We start from the raw sequence: 13,969 nt of genomic DNA, 5'->3' as shown, positions 1-13,969 counted from the left end.
GCAGGCCGAAGCTCTATCCACTGAGCCTAACTGGTTAGGGCCTGACCTTGGCTTTTTGAACTTCTTTGTGCCTTTGCCTCTTCATTGTACAGTGGAGATGATCATGCTGTACCATGCATTTAAGTTGCCCAGCACTGCACCTGTCACAGAGGGGTGAAATAAATGCCATTTATTAGAACTTGTTTGTCTCCTTCACTGGACTGCAAGCATATAGCCATCACCATTACATTTCCAATCCTGATACATGGAATGCACTTGATAGATATTTTTTGAATGAATAAGTGGATTGGAGAGGGCTGCGTGTGGCTGCATCTGAAAAAAACAAAATTCATCAAGGAGCGAGATGGTGGTTTGAGGAGTAACTTTAAAATTTGGGCTTTTTAAAATTTTTAACTGGCTGAACAAATATGTAAACAACACATCTGGAGCTGAAGTGCCTGAAACATCAACCAGGGCTCACGGGTCTGTGTAAGAGTTTGTGGCTGGTGTCCTGCCAGAGAAAATGAAAATGAGGAGTCCTTTCAGAACAGTGTCTCCATCTTGCTTGTGTCCGGGCTTGTTAATACCAGATGTTGTAACACAGGAAGTGTCGTACAGGGAATGGAGACAGACCCGTGATGAAGCATTTCTGGGCAGAGATGCACATTTCTCTTTTCACTTTTCCCTGCCCTGCCACGTAATGCATAACTCCTCGGTGACCCTGAAGACTTGGTAAGTGGGAGAGGTGAGGGCAAATTGCTAGAAGCAGCCCAGACTGGGCCTGAAGCCAATTAGTTGCTTTTTAATTCCCAGCCTTAAAATTCTGTGTAATCCAACCAAATGTGGATGGTAATAGGAAGAAGGAAAGTCGGTCCAACCAGCCATCCCTGTGATTTATATTGTAAAAGTGCTACGTTGGGGCAGGAAGATGGGGAGAGAGCTTTGTAAAGAACAGGACATTTAGAACACACTGGGGCTAACTATGCCTATAACTTTTGGAGGGCAAATCCTGGACTAAATTGTGTCCCATCAAAATCCAGTACCTCCAAACATGGCTATTTGGAGATAGGGCCTAAAACAGTAGTTAATGTTAAAGGAGATTATAAGGGTGGGGCCCTAATCCAATATGGCTGGTGTCTTTATAAGAAGATGAAGAGAGCCTAGGGGACAGGCCTGGTTATAAGCCCTTGTCATTCTTGCTGCAATGCTTCACAGCTCTAGTAGAACAAGTATTCCCATTTGAGTACCTGCTTGTGAACCTCTGTTTCCCTTTTCTGCTCATTTAGAGGATCACAGAATTTTAGAAAAGGAAGGGACCTTTGAAGCCACCCAGTGCAAATGCCCCAGAACGGTTAAGGACCAGCCCTACCTGCTACTTCCTGGGGTGTGATCCTGGGTCTCCTGACTCCTGACACACCTTCAGACAAAGCTTTACTGGGATGGGGAACTGTGCCATTTAGTTCCAGTGCTCGGCAAACTTGTTAGTCAACAGAGCCAGATATCAACAGTACTTCTTCAAAATAGACTCGCCCAGGCCAGAAACCGACGTCTGCACATGGGCCATGAAGTTTCAATCGCATTGTAGGTGCGCCCGCACGTGGCATTTTGTGGAAGAGCCACACTCAAGGGGCCAAAGAGCTGCATGTGGCTCGAGAGCCGCAGTTTGCCAATCACGGTTAGACAAAGGGAAGACATGCACTTAGGGAACCTGGCACACCTGTTCCCTAGCCCTCACCTCATGCTGTCCTAACCTTTAAAGGAGGTTGGCATCTCTTCAATAGTTTTCGAAACAGGTGTATAACTTGTAATGAAAGAGTCTTTTCTCATTGTGTTAAGACCGCACATATTGAATTTCAGGTGTGAATAATATGCCTGACTAATTGGCTAGTCCTGTTTACCCCAGGTGATTCTAATGTGCAGCCAAGGTTGAGATCCACTGCTTTAGAGGATTCTTGTGTGTGAGACTCTGAGTGGGAATCCCACCCAGCACTCCTGCGGCTGATGAGTCATTTCATTGTGACCATTGAACAGATTTAGGAGACGAGGCCCAAGCTTATCCCTGCTTTGTGATGGGACTTGAGTAATTCCACGTCAGGCCCCCCTCTCCAGTGTGTGGTGGTGTATGCCAGGGGTCCTCAAACTACGGCCCGCGGGCCACATGCAAATACAAATATTGTATTTGTTCCCATTTCGTTTTTTTACTTCAAAATAAGATATGTGCAGTGTGCATAGGAATTTGTTCATAGTTTTTTTTAAAACTATAGTCCGGCCCTCCAACGGTCTGAGGAACAGTGAACTGGCCCCCTGTTTAAAAAGTTTGAGGACCCCTGATTTATAGAACATGAGTTGTCAAGCTCCCACTGGCTAAAGCAAGCAGGAAAACAGGGCATATAATTCAGTCAAAACTTCTAACTTTCAGTTGAAATAATCCAAATGACTTATTTTTTTTTCTGCTTCTGGGTCCATAATATAAGAATTTTCTTTCTGTAAATATAATTTGTATTTTCTCCTTAGCAAATGTATGGCTTAGTGAAATTGTCAATGCCCCCCCATATTATAAGGCTTTCTGATTGTAAAATGAGGATAGGGGAGGGACATTTGTACTACGTTTCTCTGCAGCAGAGGGAGCCACCGTTGCATTGCCAAGTCCTCATTAGTAACCATTAACCAGTGACTCTTTAAAGAAAATTCCTACATTTTTCCCTTAGGGAACTAAAGAAACTCAGTGTGGCCCTAAAACCCTGAATCATCAGGGAACTATGATTGTTTCTGTTCCCTGGATGATTTGCTCCTGGTCCACTACCAAAACCTTGCTTCACAGCTTAATATTTAAACAAATACTTAATAATATTTAAACAGCTTCAGAGGTAGAGTTCCAGCTTGGCCCTACAAGACTAAATGAAGGTTGCCTCTCTCTTTGTTCCTTCCCTCCCTCCCTCCCTCTCTCTTTCTTTCTCATCTGAGGATATGTTTGTTGATTTCAGAGAGAGGAAGGGAGAGAGAAATGTCAATGTGAGAGAGATCTTTTGCCTCCCCTATGTGCCCCAACTGGAGATCAAACCTGCAACCTAGGTAACTGCCCTGACTGGGAATCGAACCTGCAGCATTTTGGTGTACAGGACGATGCTCAACCAACTGAGCCACCCAGCCAAAGCTTCATTTCCTTTCTTTCTTCCTTCCTTCCTTCCTTCCTTCCTTCCTTCCTTCCTTCCTCCCTTCTTTCTTCTTTCCCTCCTTTCTTTCTTTTAATTCTTACCCGAGGATATTTTTTCCATTGATTTTTCAGATAGAATGAAGGGGAGGGAGGATAGGTGAGGAGGTAGAGAAAAACAACATGAGAGAGACACATCGATTGATTGCCTCCCCCACACACCCCGATTGGTAGACCAGGGATTGAATCTGCAACCCAGATATGTGCTCTTTTGACCGGGAATTAAACCTGCCACCCTTTGGTCCACAGGCTGATGCTCTGACCACTGAGCACCGGCCAGGACCACTTTCTTTATTTGATAACAAAATAGCAACCCAGTTCCTGAACACACAGGTGATGATAGCGCTGTCATTACTTAAGAGGAGGTGTGCAAGAGGAAGGGTGCAGCCTGTGTAACCTTTACTACACTTTGAGTAATCCAATACTGTTGCTTACACCCTCTCTTCATTTATCAAACGGAACAAAGTCATAGTTCACATTCTTCCCTCTTTATCCCTTGTAGCTAATCTGTCACTGAAATTCCTTCAACATTTGCTGTGCATTCACACCTTCATCTCTGTTCTCATTATCTATTCTAAGCCCCTACTCATGACTGAATTTCTGAAACAGCTACTTAACAGACCTTCCTGTTGCTGTTACATAATAGACAGGCTCTTCTTATTCATCACAGGCCCTGGGGTACCTAGCACAATGCCAGGCACTTAGTAAAAACTCAAAAATGCTGAACTCAATTGAATTGCTCCATTCATCCTCTCAACTTTCCCAGGGTGTCTCCAAAGACATCTGTTTTGTTAAGAACTTCCAAGGACTCTCACTGCCATTAGCAGGGACCACACGCTCAAATGGGTGGCAGGACCCAGCAGGTGACATACATGACATAGGCCATGTGGGGTGGGGTGAACAGGATCCTCGCGCCAGGTCCAGATGGGCAATGACTACTCATTCTGGCCAGGTGTCTACATGTGAGAATGTGGGCCCATTGTTGTCAGAGGTGCCCAAATCTGGATTTTTTTCTGTGAGATATCCACATTTTTTAATGTTGGCACTAATTTAAAATTTAAGAGAACACTGTGAGCCAGACAGAGCACAGCTCTGGTCTGCATTGGGCCTGCAGGTGGCTACTTTGTGGCCCTTAGATGGGATTACGATTGTCTAAGATTAAGCCCTGAAACCAGATTTCTTCCTATTCCCAGTGGACATCTGCCTTCCTCCTTGACCACAGTTATGTGATCCTCAGTCTAGGTGATTCCACTTTCCAAACCTCAAACCTAACTGTCCCAAACTAACCCAGGCAGGTCCTTGCCTTCACTCTCCTGTTTCTGCCCACATAATTTCTCTCTCTTCAGTTGCCTGGATGTCAACTTTGACTTTTTTCCTCTTCCCACATCTGATCCAATCATTCTCTTTTTCCACCTCTGTCTTATCTGAATCTTTATTTGTATTTTTAATGCCAGCACCTAATCAGGCCCTTATCACTCATACCTGTGTCCCTGTACCAGCCTCCTAACTGACTCCCAGAACTAATTTTGTCTTTCCTCCAATTTAATTGGCTCCTTCACACTAGATTCGTTTTCTCAGAGCTGCCCCTCTGTTCTGTCACTTTTCGAAACTTTGATTTTTCAATATTAAGCTTCAGTTCCAGAACATGACCCTTTCTAATGGGGCTGTGATATTTCTTTCTTGTCTACTTCTCACATCGGTCAAATCTGGTTGGACTTCCATTGCCCAAACCTACTCTGGGGCCTTCCCTCCTCATCAGCAAGGCTCTCTGGGAAACAGTTGGCACTCTCAGACATGGTATTAAGAAAGGTTTAACAAAATAACTATTTACAAAATTGTGGGCAAGGTTCAGGGGAACCGAGAGTGGTGAAGGAATTGTATTGCTTTGAGGCCTGAAGAAGCAAGTAGAGGGAGTGATTACTAGAGGTTTAGCAGGGAGGGGTCTCAGGAATAAATATCCTAATCTTTTTTTCCATCTTCAAATCTACTGGTGCCTCCCACTGGTTGAACCTAACTGGAAACCAGAGGACAAGGGAAGCCAGATGATACCCACCCTGTTTACAGGTCAGCTGTCAGGGTTCAGAGAGGGCGGAGAAGGCTGGAAAGAGGTCTGGAGGGCAGTCACCATGTCTTTGGTTCATTTACTTAACACTGTTCCCTCCTCTTGGTGTTCCTGCCCATAGTATTTCCACTGCCCCAGTGCTGCCAGTCCTTTACCTCCTACTCAGATTCCGTCTGTTTCCTTCTCTTGTCAATACAGCTTAGGTGTTTAGCTCATATTGATTGCATTGCCCAGGCATTCTGCTTGATGGCTGTTATTAATGAAGTTGATACAGCCGGGTCAGAAGGACTTTGTGTTTGTAAATACTGATTCTAGAAAGGAGCTATGGGTAACTGCTAAAACAAAGCACAACTTACCTTCTGCTAGTTAAATCTAAGATGGAATATCAGTCCAGATTTTTGGAAGCCAAACCTAATTTTGCTTCCACTAGTCCAGAGATGATACAGGTGTTGGAAAATAATGGTATCCCATTTTTTGCAACTGTTCCTGAGGAGGTGGCCAGAGAGATCCATGCTACATTCTTGGCAGACTGCAGCAGTTTTCTGTCTAGACTACCCCAGGGGATGACAAGAAGGGCCCAGATACTCCTAAGTGTGTCAGTGGGGGTAGACGGGACCAGAGTCTAGAATTATCTGAGACCTCACAGGTTAAGGGCTCAGTCCCACAAGACTGCCCCCATTATAGATGCCAGCTGCAAATGGGGTCCCAGGCAACCCACACTTCTGCCTGGAGGTTTCTAGGATCTCCCCTCAGGTTGGCTAAGTTGCTAGAATGACACATGGAACTCAGGGAAACACTTTACTAATGAACCAGTTTATTATAAAGATTGCAACTCTGGAATGGTCAAATGGAAGACATGCATAGAGCAAGGTTTTGGGCATGGAATGGGGCGGTATAGATAGCTCCAGAGGTGTTTGATGCCACCCACCCTGTCTGCACATCATTGTGCTCACCAACATGGAAACTTCCAGAATCTGGTTGTGCAGGAGTTTTCATAGAATTAAATCTCCAGCCTATGTCTCCTAACAGAAGCTGGGAGGGGGCTGAAAGTTCCAACTTTCTGATCACAAGTTTGGCCTTCCTGGTGATCAGCCCACATCTTGAAGCTATCTAGGGATCTCACGTTGAGTCACCTCATTCGCATAAACTCAATTATGTTCAAAAGGGGCTCCTTATTATTCTTTTTGGTTATTGACTAACAACTCTTTTCACTCAGAAAATTCCAAGGGTTTTAGGAGGTTTGTGCCAGGACTGGGGACAAACACCAAAAAAAGTACATATATATTTTCATTACACCACATTTCCAATGTGGGATATTAAATAATTATGATTATGCATTATTGCCCTGGGTTGTGTGTAGTCTTTGATATAGTATCGTGCCCCACCTTATCCACAAACAGATGTTGATTATGGTTCTGGTTTTTCTGATCTGGAAATTTATTATATTGTTAGGATGAGAGTGTTATTGAGATTTTTCAGGAGTTTTGAAACCTGGAACATTTCCTCTAACTTAAAAAAAAAATTATATATATTTTACAAGGAAATTTGCCTGCAAAGGCCAGGCATTTTCTTGACAGCTGTTATTAATGAAGTTAATACAGCCGGGTCAGAAGGACTTTGTGTTTGTAAATACTGATTCCAGAAAGGGGCCATGGGTAACTGCTAAAACAAAGCAGAACTTACCTTCTTGGCTAAATGAGGGAAATAATCTGCATAAATGCTTCCTCTTTCAAGAGATGAACCATGGGATGTTAGGCTACAGGGAATAAATAACCTCAGATGGAGTGGCTGGAAACTAGAAACTTAGCTTGGCCTCCTTCTAGATCTATATATATATAAATATAAAAAAAATGTATATGTATATTTTTAACTCTTTCCATGGGGTTAATATATAGGGTCAGGACCATGAAAAAATGGTTTTCCTTTTCTGGGACGTGAGGAGTTTTACTGTGGTTCTGTCATTCTATAGACAGTTTAGAAAGGCAAGATGTGATGACTTTCTATTCACCGTAAAATATCCTTTCCCTACCAAACAGTAACATCCTAATTGGTGATTTCCTCCACTCTTCAATCATAAAAATTCAAAATCAAATTGAGTGATTTTTAAAATTTAAAGCAGTACAGCTCATTAAAGAAAACTTGAGAAAAGTAGTGTCTCTTTTCTGGGAAGTATGGAAATATATATATATTCTAATATATAAAAAGCCAGGGCCGTCACGATCAAAACAACTGGACAGACGACTGAACAGCAAGCTGTGTGGGGTGACCAGGCCAGCAGGGGGGTTAGTGAGGAACAACCAAACGACTGAACAGCAGGCTGCATGGGGCAACCAGGCTGGCGGGGGAGGGGGGGTGGAGGCAGTGAGGGGCGACCAGGCCAGGGAGGGCAGTTTGGGGTGACCAAGCTGGTGGGGAGGGTGGGGGAGGCAGTTGGGGGTGACCAGGCTCGCAGGGGTGGCAGTTAGGGGCAATCAGGCAATCAGGCAGGTGAGCAATTTGGAGCCAGCGGTCCTGGATTGTGAGAGGGATGTCCGACTGCTGGTTTAGGCCCGATCCCTGCGGGATTGGGTCTAAACTGGCAGTCGGACATCCCCCGAGGGGTCCTGGATTGGAGAGGGTGCAGGCTGGGCTGAGGGACAACCCCCCTCCCCCCCCGTCATGCACGAATTGTGTGCACTGGGCCTCTAGTATGTGTGTGTGTGTGTGTGTGTGTGTGTGTATTATATATTTATATATAATACACACACACACACACACATGCATTGAGTGGCCAGATTATTATGCTCGGCCAGATTATTATGACGACCCCATCAGTACTTTGTTGAGCCACCTTTTGCCTTCAATACTGCGGCAATTCTTCTTGGCATTGACTCCATGATATGTTGAAAGGTGATGCGAATAATCTGACACCATGCCTGATGAATAGCACTGTCCAGTTCTATGAGATTTGATGGTTGTGGAACCAGCTGCCTGATGGCTCTTTTAACTTTGTCCCACAAATGCTCAATTGGATTGAGATCTGGGGCCACCTAAGCAAGGTAAAGTCTCCCTCATGTTCTTGAAACCACTCCTGCACAATACGAGCACCATGGCATTGTGCATTGTCTTGTTGGAAGAAGCCATCTCCATTGGGATATGCCATCAACATGATAGGATGAACTTGATCAGCAATGATACTTAGGTATGTTGTGCTATTCAGACGTTTATAATGATCTGGCCCTCTAGCAACTTCAGCGCGAAATCATAGCTAATTTGCCTACAAACGTCAGGTGGTCATAATAATCTGGCCACTCAGTATATATATATCTACACTAATAAAAGAGAAAGATGCAAATTAACCATCACTCGGCCACTCTGCTACACCCACAAGCCATGCCCACCAGCCAATCAGGAGCGAGTATGCAAATTAACCCAACTAAGGTGGCGGTGGCCACGGAGCTGGAGCGAGCAGGAGGCTTGGGTTGCCCCTGGTGATGGAGGAAGCCAAGCTTCCCGCCTGCCCTGGCCCGATCTGGGCTCTGCTCAAGGCTACAAAGTTTAAATTATAGAAGAAAAATAAATCCCAGATACCGCTCAAGGAAGTGCTGAAAAAAAAAAAAAGAGAGAGGCTGGGAGCTTGGGTCACCTGGGGGCGTGGCCAGCCTGAAAATGGCCCTTAACCCCTCACCCAGGCTGGGCAGGCACCCCAGTGGGACCCCACCCTGATCCGGGACACCCTTCAGGGCAAACCAGCCAGCCCCCACCCGTGCACCAGGACTCTTTCCTATATAATAAAAGGGTAATATGCAAATTGACCCTAACAGCAGAACGACTGGGAATGACTGGTCACTATGACACACACTGACCACCAGGGGGCAGACGCTCAATGCAGGAGCTGCCCCCTGGTGGTCATTGTGCTCCCACAGGGAGAGCTCTGCTCAGCCACAAGCCAGGCTAATGGCTGCCAGCACAGTGGTGGTGGCGGGAGCCTCTCCTGCCTCCTCAGCAGTGCTAAGGATGTCCGACTGCAGCTTAGGCCTGCTCCCTGATGGCAAGTGGACATCCCCCAAGGGCTCCTGGGCTACCAGAGGGATGTCTGACTGCCAGCTTAGGCCCAATCCCCGGGGAGCGGGCCTAAGCCAGCAGGTGGTCATCCCCCGAGAGGTCCCAGACTGTGAGAGGGCACAGGCCGGGCTGAGGCACCCCCCTGAGTGCACAAATTTTTGTGCACCGGGCCTCTAGTGTATATATATATATATATATATCAATCACACATATATTTTTCCATTTAACATTGTCACATTAGCTCTGTTTTGTCATTGTTGATAAAGATTACAGACATAGTAAAGTGTAGTGATTTAAGAAAGGGACTGGCACCAGAATGCTTGGGTTCAAATCATTGTCTACCACTTATGGGTTGTATGATCTTGAGGGAGTCATTTAGTTGCTCCCTGCTTCAGTTTTATCATCTGTAAAATGAGGATGATAATGGTATCCAACTCACAAGTTAAGGGGCTTATGTTATTATCATCGAAATAGTTTATTTTGAGAACATCATGCTAAGAGAAATAAGTCAGCCAGAAAAAGCTAAGAACATATGATTTCACTCATATGTGGGATATAAAACTGAAATTCATAGACACAGACAACTGTATGGTGGTTACCAGAGGAAAGGGTGTTTGGGGGGTTAGTAAAGGGTAAAGGGGCCAAATATATGGTGACAAAAGAAGATTTGATTTTGGGTGGTTGGCACACAGTACAAAATACAGATGATGTATCATAGAAATTACACATGAGATTTATATAATCTTATTAACCAGTGTCACCCCAATAAATCTAATAAAAAAGGAAAAAATGCTTATCATTACAACATTAACATATGTATGTAGTAGAAATTTCATAAAATACAAAAAGCAGAAGAATGAAAATCACCCATTATCCTAAAACCCAGAGAAAACCGCTCACCCAGTGTTAACATTTTGCTTTAAAAAAATTTTTTTTTTTAAAAAATATATGATTTAATGATATTTTTACAGAGAGGAAGGCAATGAGATAGAGTTAGAAACATCGATGAGAGAGAAACATTGATCAGCTGCCTCCTGCACACCCCCTGCTGGGGATGTGCCTGCAACCAAGGTACATGCCCTTGACTGGAATCGAACCTGGAACCCTTCAGTCCGTAGCTCTATCCACTGAGTCAAACCAGTTAGGGCAACATTTTGCTTTTTTTAGTGCATTTTTTCTTACATAGTTGAGCTCCTATTGTTCATATTGTATTTCCAGTTTGTATACAGTACTGATCATAACATAAACATTTTATATGCTCTTTGTAAACATAGTTTGGAAGGACTTATATAGTCTTTATATAATAATCATCTTGTGCAACCGTATTTTACTTAACCTTTCCCCAAAGTTTTGACATTCAGACTGCTATCCCTACCTCCCCCAACCCCCTATGTTAAATGGAAGTGGTCATAAGTTAACCTTGGTAGAAACGGTCTGGGACCTGCGCTTTCCCTGGCCAGTGCGAAGTTTTTTCTGTGACCTGGTTGTAATCAGATCAATCCACAAACCAGTTAACTGAGGGTTGACCCTATATTGTGAATGAACATTGAGCTCCATCTTTGTAAAGGTTTGTCTTCTTTCGTATTAGAGGCTACTTCCTTAGACTGGAGTCCCAGAAATGGACATACCGAGTCAAAGGATGATAAATGTTGTTTTCTAGAAGGGTCTTACAGATTTCAAACTTGCAGCAACAACGTATGAGCCTGCCTCACTTTCTGTGGGTCCCAAATCGCTGTGTCACTTCAGATCTGAACTGTTGAAGAAGTTGTCAGAGTGCCAAAACCTCCAAATAAAGTTCATCCTAATTAAAGGCAGCACTCAACCTCCTTTCCACTTCCTGTCATTTCTCCCTCCGCCAGGGCCTTTACCCCTTCCTTTCAGAGCCCCTTTTCCCTCTCAGCGTTTTCTAATCCCCTCATGTAGCTATCCCCTTCTTTATTTTTTTGGGAAAAAACGATATAATGAAATCGGTCCCATTAAGAAGTTAGTAATCTAAACAGCTAGAAGGGTTACCCCCAGCTGGGTCCTTGCATTTGAATAAAGGGTTCCTGGGGCAGTGTTGAACCCAAAGGACTGAACTTGATGGCGGAATTTGGGGCACAGTAATACCCAGAGCGGCATTGCAGTTATACAAGTACATGGTGTCCAAGAAATCAGGCCAGTTCTGTGGGCGGGGCAAGCCAAGGCCCACGTCTGAGAAGCCTTCATGTCCTCACTGCCAAAGCACTAAATGCTCAGAGCAGAAACGCCCGTCTCTCGGAGGAACTATGAAGGGGAGATTGCTTCCTGATTACATACAATAAAAGACTGACTGGTCAGCAGCATATGCAGATTCTTTACTTAAAACATAACTTTATGATACCAGGCAGGGATCTTTTTATGGCTCCCTTATCAACTGGTTGAAATTGCCAAAGGTGTGGAGGGCCTTTGCTTGCGTGTCTGTTGCCCATATTTTGATTGAATTGTGAGTCCCTGGGCAGGCAGAGCCAGGAGGCTCTCTGAGTGGGGCCGAGTCCCTGATTTCCCTGGTGTGAACACCGAGTTGCAGAAGGTGGGTTTCTTGCTGGACTACTTCTGCTTCAGCAGGTCTTAGGGGCCCTATGGCAAGGACTTGTACAGGTGTCTGTCTAGCTGTGGACTTGTCCATTTTTGATGGACGGAAAAACCAAAGTAAGCATTGAGGCGTGTGCCTGAGAGGAGAGTGGGGTACTGCTGGATGCACTCAGGAGGCCCCGGGGTTTTTGGCTGGACAAAGTCCTAGATGTCCTGACAGGAGGAGGAAGGGGAGAAATGGGAGCTCAGCCAGTTGTTAGTTACAATCTTGTGCTGTCAGGAGACTTTGGGACCACAGCCAGCTGGGGAGGTGGTTGTGTGGGAGGTGGTGGGCACCCGCTGGAGCTGGCCAGATGCCCGCCTCCCCTTCCTCCGGGAGGAAAATGCTTTGGTCGCACACTGGTCCCTTCCTTACTCATAGCCTCATCTGTTCCGTTCTATCCAGATCCAGTGTGAAGATGACCCCGCTGGTGGCTGTGGTGTCTAGCCCGCATGCCCGGCTGTTTACCTGCTTCTTCAAACTGGGCGCCCAGCAGGCCAGCCCACTTCAGCTGCACACAGGGACCAGCCTGGCGGCCAAGAACTACCATGAGGTGCTGGTGCTGGGTGGGGGCAGCGGTGGGATCACCATGGCCTCCCGCATGAAGAAGAGAGTGGGTGCAGAGAATGTGGCCATCATTGAGCCCAGCGAGGTAAGTCTCCCCCTCCTGGGTGCATGTGTGTGTGTGTGTGTGTGTATGCATGTGCATGTGTGCGATAGGAGGTGGGGATGACTGTCAGGCGTGGGATGTCATGTCCCCGGGTTAGTGCTTCTCTTCTGGGCACAATAATCAGGCAGTCCAAAAAGATGGGAGAAGGTGGGGGAAGGGAGGGAGAGAGATCAGATCCCTTGGCTTTTTATGTTCTCTTCTGTATGAGTTTCTTGTGCTAACACATTACCACAGATGGAGTGTCTTAAAACAATAGATACTTATTCTCTCATAAGTATTAACTTGATTACATCTGCAAAGACCCTATTTCCAAATAAGGTCACGTTCCTAGGTACCCGGGTCAGGACTTTAGTATATCTCAACCCGGGAAACCCTCTCCCTCCAACATCATGTCCAGAGGAAAGTCAGTGGTCATTGCTCTTTCCTGTCTGTGGTCCAGTCTGGAGAGAGGTGATGAGTGAAGGCCCAGGGAGGCCTCTGGGAAGGTGTCAGTGGGTTTCAGAAATTTAAGTGCAAGGAATTGGAAACAGATTATAAGGCAGAAAAAGGTAGTAAACACCGGGAGGGAAGTTGGGAAGTGTTACCAGGAGGGAAGTTGGGAAGTGTTTATGTGTAAGGCACTATTTCATGAAAAAAACATTTAAAAATTGTCCAAAAGCTACGGATAAGTATTCAAGATTTCTGGTGGTTTGTCTAAGGTTTCCTAAGGAACCAGGCATGTACAGTTGGGAACTGTGTCCTTGGGGGCAGGGAGCAGAATGGATCTGGTGCCTGTTTGGTGGGGAGGGAAGGGCGAGAAGGGCACCCCGCTTTCCAAGTCATCTCCACAGTACCCGGGGCGGCTGCCCAGGCTCCCTGCAATCTCAGCCGGGTGTGCTGTGATGGGAGGGGAGACTGGGAGGTGGTCTCTGTTATTCTCCTTTTTAAAGTGACTCATTCAGGACAGCATTATAAATGAGAGTGGTCTGAGAGCCCTGTCAGGTGGCCTATTGTAGCTAACCCTTGCACAGGGGCTACTTTGTAATGACACGGAGGTGCTGGACACAGTTCAGGAGGCCAGAATCATGTCTGTGAGGACGTGCAGGACAGGAGTCTCTCGAAGGAGCTGCCAGTGGCTCAGGCGGTTGGCGCTTTCCCTCTTGTATCTGGTTTAGTGATTGCTGGAGCTGATGGTTGTTTGCAGTCTATAAAACATCAGGGCTTGTTCTTATTCCTCTATCTGTTCAAGATGGACTTGGAACTGTTCAGCTCTTGCAGCTGGAGTCCTCGGCCCTTGTCCTCGGGATTGCAGCCGTTATTGGCTGTAGGGAGATTGCAAGGCCCTTCCTCAGTTCTTGTCACCTCTCTGTGGCTGCTGACAATTCTGTCCAGCCAGTCTGAGGTGTTTGGGCAATGTTGAGGTGTTTGGGC

The 13,969-nt window shown here is 45.7% G+C and overlaps 1 protein-coding gene across 1 annotated transcript in view; it reads left to right on the top strand.

Annotated features, from left to right (window-relative positions):
• SQOR (sulfide quinone oxidoreductase) overlaps positions 1-13,969 on the top strand; it is a 40,641-nt gene that overhangs the window by 1,528 nt on the left and 25,144 nt on the right. Inside the window, exon 2 of the mRNA XM_070423493.1 lies at positions 12,295-12,541. Within this exon, the coding sequence (XP_070279594.1) occupies positions 12,308-12,541 (234 nt within the window). The 5' untranslated portion in view covers positions 12,295-12,307. The remainder of the gene's footprint in view (positions 1-12,294; positions 12,542-13,969) is intronic.

Source organism: Myotis yumanensis, unplaced genomic scaffold (assembly GCF_028538775.1).
Source record: "Myotis yumanensis isolate MYYU_CA2020_CCGP unplaced genomic scaffold, mMyoYum1.0.hap1 SCAF_1, whole genome shotgun sequence".
Lineage (NCBI taxonomy): Eukaryota > Metazoa > Chordata > Mammalia > Chiroptera > Vespertilionidae > Myotis > Myotis yumanensis.
Note: the sequence above shows the minus strand (reverse complement) of the source record. Positions and strands in the feature narration are given on the sequence as shown.